Source organism: Eretmochelys imbricata, chromosome 6 (assembly GCF_965152235.1).
Source record: "Eretmochelys imbricata isolate rEreImb1 chromosome 6, rEreImb1.hap1, whole genome shotgun sequence".
Lineage (NCBI taxonomy): Eukaryota > Metazoa > Chordata > Testudines > Cheloniidae > Eretmochelys > Eretmochelys imbricata.
This window is the reverse complement of record NC_135577.1, coordinates 45,118,896-45,133,900: the sequence shown is the minus strand read 5'-3', so window position 1 is coordinate 45,133,900 and position 15,005 is coordinate 45,118,896. Positions and strand designations below refer to the sequence as shown.

General features: G+C 41.0%; 1 protein-coding gene across 1 annotated transcript in view; it reads left to right on the top strand.

Annotated features, from left to right (window-relative positions):
* Positions 1–15,005, top strand: part of ANO3 (anoctamin 3) — a 141,883-nt gene that overhangs the window by 100,718 nt on the left and 26,160 nt on the right. Inside the window, exons 12-16 of the mRNA XM_077818491.1 lie at positions 1,261–1,343; positions 2,768–2,908; positions 3,347–3,511; positions 9,249–9,285; positions 13,951–14,062. Coding sequence (XP_077674617.1) covers positions 1,261–1,343; positions 2,768–2,908; positions 3,347–3,511; positions 9,249–9,285; positions 13,951–14,062 — 538 coding nt within the window. The remainder of the gene's footprint in view (positions 1–1,260; positions 1,344–2,767; positions 2,909–3,346; positions 3,512–9,248; positions 9,286–13,950; positions 14,063–15,005) is intronic.

Below are 15,005 nucleotides of genomic sequence, written 5' to 3'. Positions count from 1 at the left end.
TGTCTTATGGAATTCAGCCTGTTTTTCTTGTGCACTGGTCCCATTTCCCTTGGGCACGTGGAGAAATCACTCCTTACATTCTCTGTAGCATGGAATTGCAATACTGACAAGCCCTTTCATGGTATGAATGGGGTAATGGTTCTTGTGGACCATCTCCCCTTCTGTAACTTAGATGGGGTCTCTTTTGTATATGGCAATATAAAATAATATTTTCTGCATAAATAATACTAGGGTTCAACTAATATATTTAAAATAACATTACACTGTATCTCAAGAGGATATAATTTTGGCTCCTTATATCTGCAACCTGTGGCTCTTGCATACCTTTATAATTCTGCCAATGATTTTTAAAAATGCTATTATAGTCTCTAGCAATGGACCCAGTCAGTGCTTTGCAGACACTACAGCACACTGCACTGTTGTACAGAACTGCTGTAGCATACCGTAACAGTGTTGATAAAGACTACCAGCATATACTAGCAAAAAGAAAAGGAGTACTTGTGGCACCTTAGAGACTAACCAATTTATTTGAGCATAAGCTTTCTGAGCTACAGCTCACTTCATCGGATGCATGAATTGAGCTGTAGCTCACGAAAGCTTATGCTCAAATAAATTGGTTAGTCTCTAAGGTGCCACAAGTACTCCTTTTCTTTTTGCGAATACAGACTAACACGGCTGCTACTCTGAAACCAGCATATACTAGATCACTGTAAGAGCATTATAGGTCTGAGTCTGATCTCACATACACCACTGCAAATCAGAAGTAAATGTTAAAGTAATCTGTTTAAATCAATGGAATTACACTGGCATAAGAAGGCAAGAGTCAAGCTACTCTTGACTCACACCAGTTTCAGGAAGATCAGAATCCAGCTCTATTTCTAAATGTAGTCCGCCTAACCAGCATTTTTGTATGTGTGTTTATTCTTTAAAAAAAAAAGATTTATTTATTAAAAATTATAAAATTGGAGTTTGATTAAAATTCTAACCAAAATAATGAACTAAATGCAGTGATTGTGTCACATGTGGTTAGGCAACTCTTTCCTGTATAGAGATAACAGATGGTGGGGGGAAAAATTCTTACTGAGATAGTTGCAAATTACTGCTCTACTCTAATATCAGTTAATTTACTCTGGAATTAGTTATTTTCAGAGTCCATAGGTGATGACCAACTAGAACATAGAAAATGATCAAGCCTCTGTTTTTTAAACCCATGTATTAATTGTGAAAAATAATAAAAAATATAACTAATGGTTTCCACAGCTACAGTGTTTCTAGAGTTTTGGAAAAGGCGGAGAGCTGTGCTCACCTATGACTGGGATCTCATAGACTGGGAGGATGAAGAGGTAAGATCACAAATAAGCAATCTAATGATGATCTTACAATCAACACAATGACAGTGTAAGTAGTAATGCTTTGTGCTTTGCTAGGACAATTGAATTTGCTATATAACACTGGTGCAATAGATCAATAATGTATCTTGCAAGTAGAGGTGCATCCAAATTCAAATACTACTTTCCTCTTGGCAAAGTTTCTTTCTTTCTTTCTTTCTTTCTTTCTTTCTTTCTTTCGGAAGGGCAGTGTTACTCCTTTTGTTTAAGCAGGGTATGTGAATAAAAAAAAAAAATCTAAGTGCCCATATTTAGCCAGGAATATCTGTCTGGAGTAAGCAGGCCGTTTAAGAGGGATTTAGGGGCCAGCTGTGGCCCTATCCCGGTGTAGCTTAAAGCTAAGGGATTCTGGGACTTGTAGTCCTGAGGGACTATGGAGCTGTTCAATGTGAAGCAAAGTATTCTAGGAATTAGGTCATGGATAAAAAGAGCTCCCTTCTCCCCACAAAGGGGAGACTAGGGAGTAAGCAAGAAGTGTTGTGTGGGACTCTGCCTAAAGAGAATGCAACTTGCTATTGGGTCCCTCCAGACAAAGAGCCCACCTCAGTGCTAGCAAAGGGCTAGGGAAGAGTATGCTATTTGGAGCTAGAAAGCCAAACACAGCAAGGACCTGATCCCTTTCCCTGCATATATTGCTAATCAGCCTTCAACTCCTATGATCCCTTTGCACCACAAATTCCTGATTCAGCCCAGAATCAAGCCATTCTAGAAAAGTGCCAGAGCCTAGACCTTGAACCACTCTTAAAGGGCCAGCTCAGCCTATTTCGGTCTGCCGTGGGCACCAACAAATAGCAAATAGTTCTATCCCTTTGCACATCTCATGAAATTTGCTCTGTAAGTCACAAGTGAACATTGCTGTAATGGAATTTAAGGCCACTCACCTCTAGGATAATGATTGAAATTTGGTCCAGGTTAATTGAGACCCAAAGTCATTATCGCTTCATGGCTCTTCTGGAGCCTCTTGGAGATGAGTTAATGATGTTAGTCTAGTTCCTAATGAACATTTTCCACACCACAAAAATCACCACCACCACAGTTTTCTTAGCAATCTCAGCAGAGAAACCAGTGATCGAATCAACATGGCAACCCAACTCCCTTTCACCCCTGGAAGTGATTCTTCTAGCACCTTGGCTGGTGAGTGAGGGAAAACTTTTACCGCCATGATTTGTGCTGCTCCTGATCTCTGTGTGAATGTAATGACGTGTCTCAAAGGCTCTCCAATTCAGCCTCTTTCAAGGGCAGTTATTTGGATATTTACTTTAAAAATATGTGAAGCACTTTGGGAGGAAGGGAGCTATGCAACCGCCAGTCATTATCATTATAGAATGTTTATACTGATGCTTTGCTACTTACATTGAAGCAAATCTATGTCATTGCAGGAAGAGCTGCGCCCCCAGTTTGAAGCGAAATACTCCCAAGTGGAACGAGTAAATCCCATCACAGGAAAACCTGAACCTTTTCAACCCTTCCCTGATAAACTTAGTCGACTGATGGTGTCTGTCTCAGGAATATTCTTCATGGTAAAGTTTCTAATGATATTGGAAGGCCACTCTAGGCCTTATTTTGATATCACATCAATGTAAATCAGGAGTGCTTCCACTAAAGTTAATGGAGTTAGAGTGGTGTAACATGTAAGTGAGATCAGATTAGGCACAACGCTTGTTAATGTTTGATGGGTTGGTGGTGGCTTGTGGTTCTTGGGTGTGTGTGTGGGGGGGGGAGGTTGCACCTTTAGAAATTTGCAAAAATATAATATAGTAGGCATTTGTCTTTATATAGTAACAGAGAATTTTGTTTCAGTAGTCTAGTATTTTGTCTTTAATCTAAGACCGCTCCATGAAACAAATTGGGCTCTCTCCTTTTTAAAAGCACTCAATAATCTATTGATCTTTATTTCAGCTGTTTATTTTAATAGGTATTTTATTCATCTAATTACACATGCATTTATTTCCCTGCAGATTTCTTTGGTACTCACTGCAGTGTTCGCAGTTGTGGTCTATCGCCTGGTAGCTATGGAACAATTTGCATCCTTCCAATGGTATTTTATCAAAAAGTACTGGCAGTTTGCAACATCTGGCACTGGAGTCTGTATCAATTTCATGATCATCATGTCACTTAATGTTGTAAGTTTTAAAACTTTTAAAAAGAGGGATAAGGATTTCAAGTGATACATTGCATTTTTTAAAAAAATGAGTTACTGTACAGTTGTAACTCAGGTAACTTTGGTAATAGAGTGAAACAGAAACACTTTATGAACTCTGTGCACATTTTAGTACTGTAACAGTTTTGTTACAAATAGCTGATTGTGTAACACATTCTTGCCTTTCGAAGCACGTATTTTATTAATTTATATATAAAAATGTCTGCAGAATGTTTATTTGTATTACAATAATATCCAGAGATGGTGTTGCAATTGCTTTTATTCAACAGCATGCTGTTGTTTCAATGGTTTTTGAGCTGCCTGTGCAATTCCTCATTACAAATATTTCACCATACCACTAAGTCTCAGTGGCACAGAACACCATTTTTACATTGGCAAAATCCACTGCTATCCAATTTGGAATTGTGATATCAATGCTGTAATCAGTAGAGGAAGTGTGAGGGAGGAAAAGCATCTACAAATGTAGGACTTCACAATAAGTGTAAAGTGTTCCAAAAACCTCCAGATGTTTCACAAAACACTTCACAATTTTTTTCAGTGATTTTTACAAAGCAGAAGAAATAAATCTATTCAGTCTTCCTGACTGAGAATTCTAGATCCTCTCCCAAATGTAAAAGGGTTCTTAATAATGAAATCTAGATTCTCCATTTCTACTTTTCAACTCAGCTGTGTTATCAACATTTTAAAATCTTAGAGGCATTGCAGAATATGGTGTTAGTTTAGCTTTTCTCTACTAAAATATACGTTATTCGGTTTAAAATGTTTACTGTATTAGCAGATTTTATATTGGTATAAAATGTTCTCTGTCACTACTGATGGCATTCATAATTTCTCTACTATGATATTAGAAGTGTAAATAGGTAAAGATTAGGAATTATGTAGCATTGTAACTTCTTCTGTTATCTACTAAGTAGGTAGCATTCTTAAAAGCAGTCTCTCCAAACTTTTTGAGATTACTAATTATCCTATTTCCTGGTCATGAAAAGTACATACAAGCAAAACAAAAGCAATTGAAAACATGGAGACGCTCCTGAAAACATTTGTGCTTTTACAATCTCAGTTATGCATTAGGGCTGAAGTTCGTTTGAGAAGAATGGGTGGGGATCATGACTGTACTATCAGATAAACAAGTAAGGCAAATGCTAATTAAATGACTCCTTGTACAAATGAATGCAAAGGGAAATCCTAGTGTAATAAATCTGTGGTTTCTCTCTACTTTCAGACCAGTCACATCCACTTATTAGAATCATAGAATCATAGAATAACAGAGTTGGAAGGGACCTCTGGAGGCCATCTAGTCCAACCCCCTGCCCAGACCAGGACTAATCCCAACTAAATCATCCCGGCCAGGGCTTTGTCAAGCCTGACCTTAAAAACTTCTAAGGAAGGGGATTCCACCACCTCCCTAGGTAACGCATTCCAGTGTTTCACCACCCTCCTAGTGAAAAAGTTTTTCCTAATATCCAACCTAAAACTCCCCCACTGCAACTTGAGACCATTACTCCTTGTCCTGTCATCTGCTATCACTGAGAATATTCTACATCCATCCTCTTTGGATCCACCTTTCAGGTAGTTAAAAGCAGCTATCAAATCCCCCCTCATTCTTCTCTTCTGTAGACTAAACAATCCTAGTTCCCTCAGCCTCTCCTCATAACTCATGTGTTCCAGTCCCCTAATAATTTTTGTTGCCCTTCACTGGACTCTCTCCAATTTCTCCACATCCTTCTTGTAGTGTGGGGCCCAAAACTGGACACAGTACTCCAGATGAGGCCTCACCAATGTCGAATAGAGGGGAACGATCACGTCCCTCGATCTGCTGGCAATGCCCTACTTATACACCCCAAAATGCCATTGGCCTTCTTGGCAACAAGGGCACACTGTTGACTCCTATCCAGCTTCTCATCCACTGTCACCCCTAGGTCCTTCTCTGCAGAACTGCTGCCTAGCCATTCGGCCCCTAGTCTGTAGCGGTGCATTGGATTCTTCCGTCCTAAGTGCAAGACTCTGCACTTGTCCTTGTTGAACCTCATCAGATTTCTTTCCCTTGGTGAATCCATGCTGACTATTCCTGATCACTTTCCTCTCCTCTAAGTGCTTCAGAATTGATTCCTTGAGGACATGCTCCATGATTTTTCTGGGGACTGAGGTGAGGCTGACTGGCCTGTAGTTCCCAAGATCCTCCTTCTTCCCTTTTTTAAAGATGGGCACTACATTGGCCTTTTTCCAATCTTCCGGGACTTCCCCCGATCGCCATGAGTTTTCAAAGATAATGGCCAATGGCTCTGCAATCACATCCTCCAAGTCCTTTAGCACTCTCGGATGCAACGCATTCGGCCCCATGGACTTGTGCATGTCCAGTTTTTCTAAATAGTCCCGAACCACTTCTTTCTTCACAGAGGGCTGGCCACCTCCTCCCCATGCTGTACTGCCCAGTGCAGTAGTCTGGGAGCTGATCTTGTTCGTGAAGACAGAGGCAAAAAAAGCATTGAGTACATTAGCTTTTTCCACATCCTCTGTCACTAGGTTGCCTCCCTCATTTAGTAAGGGGCCCACACTTTCCTTGGCTTTGTTCTTATTGCCAACATACCTAAAGAAACCCTTCTTGTTACTCTTAACATCCCTCGCTAGCTGCAACTCCAGGTGTGATTTAGCCTTCCTGATTCCATTCCTACATGCCCGAGCAATATTTATATACTCATCCCTGGTCATTTGTCCAATCTTCCACTTCTTGTAAGCCTCTTTTTTGTGTTTAAGATCAGCAAGGATTTCACTGTTAAGCCAAGCTGGTCGTCTGCCATATTTACTATTCTTTCTACACATCGGGATGGTTTGTCCCTGTAACCTCAATAAGGATTCTTTAAAATACCGCCAGCTCTCCCGGACTCCTTTCCCCCTCATGTTATTCTCCCAGGGGATGTTGCCCATCAGTTCCCTGTGGGAGTCAAAGTCTGCTTTTGTGAAGTCCAGGGTCCGTATTCTGCTGCTTTCCTTTCTTCCCTGTGTCAGGATCCTGAACTCGACCACCTCATGGTCACTGCCTCCCAGGTTCCCATCCACTTTTGCTTCCCCTACTAATTCTTCCCGGTTTGTTAGCAGCAGGTCAAGAAGAGCTCCTCCCCTAGTTGGTTCCTCCAGCACTTGCACCAGGAAATTGTCCCCTACAGTTTCCAAAAACTTCCTGGACTGTCTATGCACCGCCGTATTGCTCTCCCAGCAGATATCAGGATGATTGAAGTCGCCCATGAGAACCAGGGCGGGCGATCTAGTAGCTTCTGCGACTTGCTGGAAGAAAGCCTCGTCCACCTCATCCCCCTGGTCCGGTGGTCTATAGCAGACTCCCACCACGACATCACTCTTGCTGCTCAGGCTTCTAAACTTAATCCAGAGACTCTCAGGTTTTTCTGCAGTTTCATACTTGAGCTCTGAGCAGTCATAGTGCTCCCTTACATACAGTGCAACTCCCCCACCTTTTCTGGCCTCCCTGTCCTTCCTGAACAGTTTATACCCATCCATGACAGTACTCCAGTCATGCGAGTTATCCCACCAAGTCTCTGTTATTCCAATCACATCATAATTCCCTGACTTTGCCAGGACCTCCAGTTCTCCCTGCTTGTTTCCCAGGCTTTGTGCATTTGTATATAGGCACTTGAGATAACCCGCTGATCACCCTTCATTCTCAGTATGAGGCAGGAGCCCTCCCCTCTCACACGCTCCTGCTCGTGCTTCCTCCCGGTATCCCGCTTCCCCACTTACCTCAGGGCTTTGGTCTACTTCCCCCGGTGAACCTAGTTTAAAGCCCTCCTCACTAGGTTAGCCAGCCTGCTCGCGAAGATGCTCTTCCCTCTCTTCGTTAAGTGGAGCCCGTCTCTGCCTAGCACTCTTCCTTCTTGGAACACCATCCCATGGTCAAAGAATTCAAAGCCTTCTCTCTGACACCACCTGTGTAGCCATTCATTGACTTCCACGATTCGACAGTCTCTACCCTGGCCTTTTCCTTCCACGGGGAGGATGGATGAGAACACCACTTGCACCTCATACTCCTTTATCCTCCTTCCCAGAGCCACGTAGTCTGCAGTGATCTGCTCAAGGTCATTCTTGGCAGTATCATTGTTGCCCACGTGGAAAAGCAGGAAGGGGTAGCGGTCCGAGGGCTTGATGAGTCTCGGCAGACTCTCCGTCACATCACGAATCTTAGCCCCTGGCAAGCAGCAGACTTCTCTGTTTTCCCGGTCAGGGCGGCAGATAGATGACTCAGTCCCCCTGAGGAGAGAGACCCCGACCACCACCACCCGCCTCCTTCTCATGGGAGTGGTGGTCATGGAACCCCCAACCTTAAGACAGTGCATCTCATGCCTTTCAACTGGTGGAGTCTCCTTCTGCTCCCTTCCCTCAGACGTATCATCTGGGCCACTCCCTGCAATGGTACCTGTGGAGAGAACATGAAAACGGTTACTTACCTGTGTCCGCGTTGCTGGTACATGGATGTTCCTCCTTCTTCTTCTGGAGGTCACATGTTGCCAGATTTCTTCACCGTCCTCCTGTCCGCACTGCGCAGCCTGCTCTGAATCTTCAGAACCTTGTGCCTGTAGAAGCATATCCTGACGTCTGTCCAGGAAATCTTCAGTTTCTCTTATGCAATGCAGGGTCGATACCTGTTGCTCCAGACCTTGAACCTTCTCTTCCAATATGGAGACCAGCTTGCACTTTGTACAGACAAAGTCGCTTCTGTCCTCTGGAAGAAAGACAAACATGGCACATCCAGTGCAGGTCACAACAGTTGCACACTCCCCATCCATCTTATCTTCCTACTATGAGCTTCCTCAGGAGATGCAGTAATTACTCAGAGAAGTCGTTAGGGTGTAAGCCTCAGTGGGCTCACTCCAGGCAAACTCCCAGGCAAACTCCTGCTGTTTGCTGCTCTTCTGCCCCCCGCAGCTCAGCTGGTTCCCCGCCGCTCAGCTGGTTTGCGGAGCGCCGGCTTTTTTTAAACAGCCACGCTCACCTGAAACAAACACTCCCAACTCCCGCCCTTTTCAGCCAACCAATCAAGCACTCACTCAAACTTTCAAGCTGCCCTCACTACAAACACTCCTATCCTCTCACCAAACACACACTCAGATACCCAGATACTCACCAGCACAGATCCCAGGCAAACTTCTTACTATTCCTAACAGTAAGGGAAAAACAGATGAATGCTCATGCAGATATCTGTTTATATATTAATATTTTTGTGAATATGTATTTGCATGAAAAGTATTCGTCCAGCCATCTCAAAATCTTTGTAGATACATATAGTCAGAAAATAGATCAATACCATCTGCAGCTTAAGTGACCAGTCACACAGGGTAAATAGCAAATGATAAATTGCAAATAGTTTGATCATTCTGTGGACTGAAATATATTTCTATAAATCATTATATAGATAAATTCAAGCTATGAACATAAAAATCTAATTCTGTTTGTGGATAATTAGCCTAGAGGGAAAAGAGGGACTAAAATAGATGAATAAATTTTTCATTGCAAATAATTAAGACTCCTGCGGCTTCTTGCCCTCATCCCGGTTATCTTGATGTTGTAGGACAGTTAAATACTTGTTTCCTTCAAGTGCTTACTTTTATTCATTATTTAATAGATATCCTGATATTTTAACAATATAAAATCTTTGCAATAATTTATGCTGTTTCTTATTTTTACTTCAGGTATATGAAAAAGTTGCCTATCTCCTAACAGATTTAGGTACGTGCATCAGTTATACTGTATAACTTTGTATTTCAATATCAAATCGTCAAAACCATTTTTAACATGCATAGTAATGTGGTGCCCTTTCCCAAACTATGAACTGCCTACCAATGGCAGTGAAAACTATTACCTAGCATATGGGGGGGAATGGAGGGGGGAGAAAACTGGTCAATGGCCACTAGAGATGACCAAATCCCTAGATCAAGAGATGCCCCCACTCTTCCCCACATCAGACTTTAGAGAAGTTTGGATCACAGATGAACTATGCAACTGTGGACCATTTCTAGAAGTCCTCATCCTGCAGTCTGCTTAGTACAGGGGGACAGCTAACGTCCATATGGAATGAATTCAGTGGGGCTGTCCACGGGCTCAGGTGTCACCCCTGTGTGGATCAGATTAGACTATTAACGCCTAAATTGTTCCTTCACCTAAATACAGATAACTTTTGATTTCATCCTGCTGTATCAGAATTGTTAACATTTTGTGCCCCAGGATCAATTCTTTTTAGTTTTCAAATGCTAGCAGGCAAAGTTGGAAGCCTGAAAAAAATAGTGTTGTGTTTTTTTACCTGTCCCGCTGGTAGAAAGGGGAGATGTATCAGGTTAGGATCATGCTACATCCATTGGTCTCAGTTAGTGGGGAAAAAACTCCTTTCCCTTTTCCAGACAAATATTCTGACTAGTGCTATGTGAGGCCTGGGATTTACATTTCATGAACAATTTCCTGATTTTGACATTTGTTTTCATTCCGAATTGGGATACAACAAAAAATTTCAAAATTTCCCATGAGTTTAAATTTTCAAAAAAATCATTTAGGATTAATTGAAATGTTTCAATTTCAATTTCTTAGTGGTTTTAAAAAATATAATGTAAAATAAAGTTACAAACAAAGCAAAATATTCCATCCAAAAACGTGTAAAAGAAATGTTTTGACCTTATCAAAATGCTATATAAAAATTTTAAAACTAAATGTCAAAATTAACACATTCCCACTGAAAGTTGTTTGGTTTCAGCAAAATGCCATTTTCCACTGGAAAATCTTTCCATCAAATTTTCGACCAGCTGTAATTTTGACTCTTTAAAAAGAAATTAATAATAAAACTTGCAATCACCATTCAGTCAAAAAAGTTGTGATCAGAGAGGCTACTTTTTTAATTTCCAATCTGGTGCTGTGTCAATATTTTATCCTTAACATTTCATCTGATGTGTCCAATTTAATGATATAGTTGATTGTGCTGTAATTCACACAAAGAACTCAGTCTTTCAATGTAACAGGAGGCTGTGGGATATGTACATGTACAATACTAAAGACATGGTAATTCTCCGCACAGAGAAGACTACAAAAAAGTTGTAACTCAGGCGCTTGATGCCCTACATTTACTAGTAGTGCCTTACATGAAACTCCACTTTACCTATTAATGGATAAGTGACTAGGGGTTTGGAAGCACCCACAAAAGTTTGACAGTCACTGGGCTCATCCAAGTTATTTTATATAATCTTGTGCCTAGTTAAACTCAGATTTTACCCTTACTGATCGAACTGTTTCTATCACAGCACTTTGTTAAATACCACAGGGGAATGAGAGAGAGCAGAGCTTTGATTCGCTAGGGCTGTTTTTCCTATTATACATGAAAAGTTCTTTTGATATCTGGTGTAATAGCGTGTCAGTTATCCCTTTCATAATATGGCTTCTGGTCCTGCAGAAGTAGGTCATGATGATGTACGTTTTGTTTCCATACATAATAGACTTTGGAAAAGTGCTTATTATTGAGGAAAGTGTCCAGGTCAGTCACAAGAATGCTGAAGGCAAGAACTAGTGAGGACAGACCATTTATATATATATGGATCTAGCCAAAACACTGCAACTTAACTGAACAGAACTTCACAAAGTAATTCCTAAGAGCAATAGGTCATTTGTGGCTGCAGTTGAAAAACAACTAGCCTCATTCCATCACTGGCCTCTGCACTTTTTGGAACACACACACACACACACACACACACACACAATTCTCCAAAGTCCAAATGGCCCTGCCCTAACTTAAAACCTAAATGGGCCTAAACTAAACACCAGTCAGTCTGAGGTCTTGCATCAGGCCAATGGTGACAGACAGCAGGATTACCCAATGACAGCCCTTCTAACAAATATGCCACACAACTGGATGACACAAAAAGAAAAGGAGTACTAGTGGCACCTTAGAGACTATCCAATTTATTTGAGCATAAGCTTTCGGACAGACACCATTAACCCTGCTGAAGTAATCCAGCACCAGTTTTTAGAACTAACATCATTTCTCAAGACAAATTCTGGTGTTCAGTGCAAGGTCTGCCTATAGACAAACAGATAGGAAAGTGTTCACTCATTCATAACTCCAATTAAAACAGAACTAAAATAAAACTAAAATTAACTAAAATTTTAAAAAGCACATTTAAATTCACTTCAGCGTTTTCTGACTTGGACCAGAACACAGTTGGCTACTTTTCACCTACAGTAGAATGACTTTTTATTGCCCTAGTGTTCCTAGATACTTCCTGAACTCAGGGCTTGGCTACACTTGCAAGTTAGAGAGCACAAAATCAGCCCTGGGCGCCCTAACTCCTGAGGTGTCTTCACTGGCAAGGCACTTAGAGCGCCTGGACTCTGCAGCTGGAGCATTCCTGGTAATCCACCTCTACAAGAAGCGTAGAGCTTGCTGTGCCCTGGCTGGAGCGCGGGGTGTCAGTGTGGATGACGTGTTGCATTACTGCGCTGTGATTGGCCTCCGGAAATGTCCCATAATCCCCTGACGTCAAGTGGCCACTCTGGTCATTGTTTTGAACTCCGCTGCTGGCATGCAGATATCTCCCTTCAAAGCTCCATTTCTGACAGCCGGCATGCTCATCTGCCCCGGGACAAAGCAAACCATTACTGTGGAATGCTGATGCTGCGGAGGCCTGCGTGTGTGAGAGCGAGGCGGGGGACGGAGGTGCTGATGTCGGGGTTTCTCCCTGCTGCTGTCTGAACTTACAAGACAGCATGCTGACACATTCTCTGCCCCCCAAAACACACTGTCTCTCCCCCCACATACACACACTCCCTGTCACACTCCACTCCCACCCCCCATTTGAAAAGCACGCAGCAGCCACTTGCACACTGGGATAGCTACCACAATGCACTGCTCTCTGTGGCGTTGCAAGAGGTGCTAATATTGCCATGCCACTGTGCTTGCAGCTGACAGTGTAAACACACGGCAGTGCTTTCCCTGCTGCTGTCTCCGAGGGCTGGTTTAACCCCAGCACTCTACATCTGCAATGTAGCCAAGCCCTCATTACAATAATAAAAGGAAAGGAAGAAAAAAACAATAACTGCTTGTCAACAGGCTGCGATCTTCCAATGAAAGGCAAACCACAGCCTTATAATGTGTTTGTTTATTTTGACTCTAAGCAACCATATAAACTTTAGAGGATTGAGTATCTCATCCAGTGTTTGAAAAATGCACCCACCCTATCTTGGTTAATTACTTCTGTTTGTTCATTTTTATTAAAGAACTCAAAGAAAAAAATGCAGTTGTTTTTTCACTGAAACAACATGACTACATATATTTTAAACGCTCCAAAGTGTATTTATTGATTTCATGGTGAGTTATGTGACTTAGACTCTAAATCACTCAGGTGGTTTTGAATCGCTTACCTGCATACTGTATAATTAATAATTATACAGCATAATTAATTTTTTAAAAGCAATTTGAAATTTTCATGAAAAATGTCAAAATTGCAAATTTCAAAATTAACAGCCAGTTCTAAATAAGATAGAATTCCTGCCCTAAAAATCCTAAAATCTTCTTGCAAAGAGTGGGAGTGAGGAATTAAATAAAACTTTTGAGGTGTTTGTATGCAGATTTATATTTGTAGTTAAAAAATATAAAGGACCAATCCATTCCATCTGCCCCCAGACTGTAGTCAAATGCCTGACACCTTAGAGGCATCATGACAGAGTTGAGTCTTGATGAGAAAGTAGTGTCCCTGTGGATACATTGTGGGAAGATGTTCCCATACATAAGGAGTAGCACAGAATAAGGCATGAAAATGTTTATGAGAAGCTGATAGGGAGAGGTTGCTGCCAATTCTGATCACTTCACTGCTTGTCTACCATGCCACTGTGTATTGAGTTGCTGATGCTAAGCATTATCATGCACAACTGCTGAGAAGAATCAAAGAGATACGACGGGTAAGATAATATCTTTTATTGGACCAACTTCTGTTGGCGAGGGAGACAAATTTTTGAGCTACACAAAGCTCTTCCTTGGTCTGGGAAATGTACTAAGAGAAGAATCAAGGCCTCTCAAAGGTTTAAAAATATTGAAGATTCAAACTGAATTCAGAAAGAGAACCATCAAAATGGAGAATGGAACTCTCCCTGAAAGTTCTGTGATGTTGCACAGTTCAGGGACACCATTTTTGATTTCTGCATAGAAGCAAGCTGGTCATAGCTGGGGTAGGAGTTTTGTGGCCCTCTAACTGCAAACTTTACTGAGGGGGAAAAAAGAAACTTTTACTTAAAGGGTTAAATTAATTTGAGCCCTGTCATTTCTTCTTTAGGAGGCATGTTGACCCTGGAACTCTGTAAGACACTTGCAACTTCATTTCATTTGTAAATGTGTAATGTGTACTATGTCACTCCTTTTAGAGCATCCTAGAACAGAATCTGAATGGGAAAACAGTTTTGCCTTGAAAATGTTCCTCTTCCAGTTTGTCAACTTAAACAGCTCTATCTTTTATATTGCTTTTTTCCTTGGCAGGTAAGTTATTTTTGGTCATGATTTTATTTTCTAAATATAGGAGGGAAATGAACACCGAACTATTAGTGCTAGATATTTCATTATGGTAATGTATTAAATTGCAGTAAAGAAAATGTTTTAATGTGATAGATAGATGTCAGAATCAGCAACATTTGTGGAGCTGAGTATAAACTAAAGCCAAAACTTTCAAAGATGGATCTTTAAGATCTTAAAATCTGATTTTTTTTCCCAGAGGTGCTGAGCACCTGCTGTTCTCATTGACATCAATAGGGATTGGGGATGCTCAAAACCTCTGAAAATCAGGCCAGTTATTTAGATACCTAAATACAGATTTGTGTCGAACATGCTGATACATTTCAAAAGCTGAATCTAGCTCCATCCCTTTTTGCTCATCTGTCTCCTACTGGTAATGTTTCCTGGAAAACAAATCTTATAACTAGCAATGCTGTATAGTGGTTCGCAGACAGGATTGGGAGCCAGGATTCCTGGATTCTATTTCTATACCTGTTGCTTATTCACTGTGTAAGCTTGGGCAAGTCTCTTGACCTTGTTTCATTTTCACCATTTTTTAAATAAGTTTGATAATATTTGCCAACCTTACAAGATTGTTGGAAATACTAATTAATTTATGTCTACAAAACATTTGAGTTCTTTGACTAGAACTGCCAAGTTTTATGATGATGGTTCAGTTAAAGACGGAAAAAATAGAAAACCTCTTGCTAAGAATATCATAGAATTACTCTATTTAACTATAAATTACTAAACATATTGAAACAAGCTACAGACAATATTACAATTCATGCTAATTATATTAGACACTTCTTTATGCCATCCATTTTATGTCTTTTATCTTCTTCTGACTTGCTAAATCCAGAGTCCTGTAAGATCCAGAAGTTCCAGTCCTTCATTTCTTTCTCAGGTGAAATTTCCATTGAAGTCATTT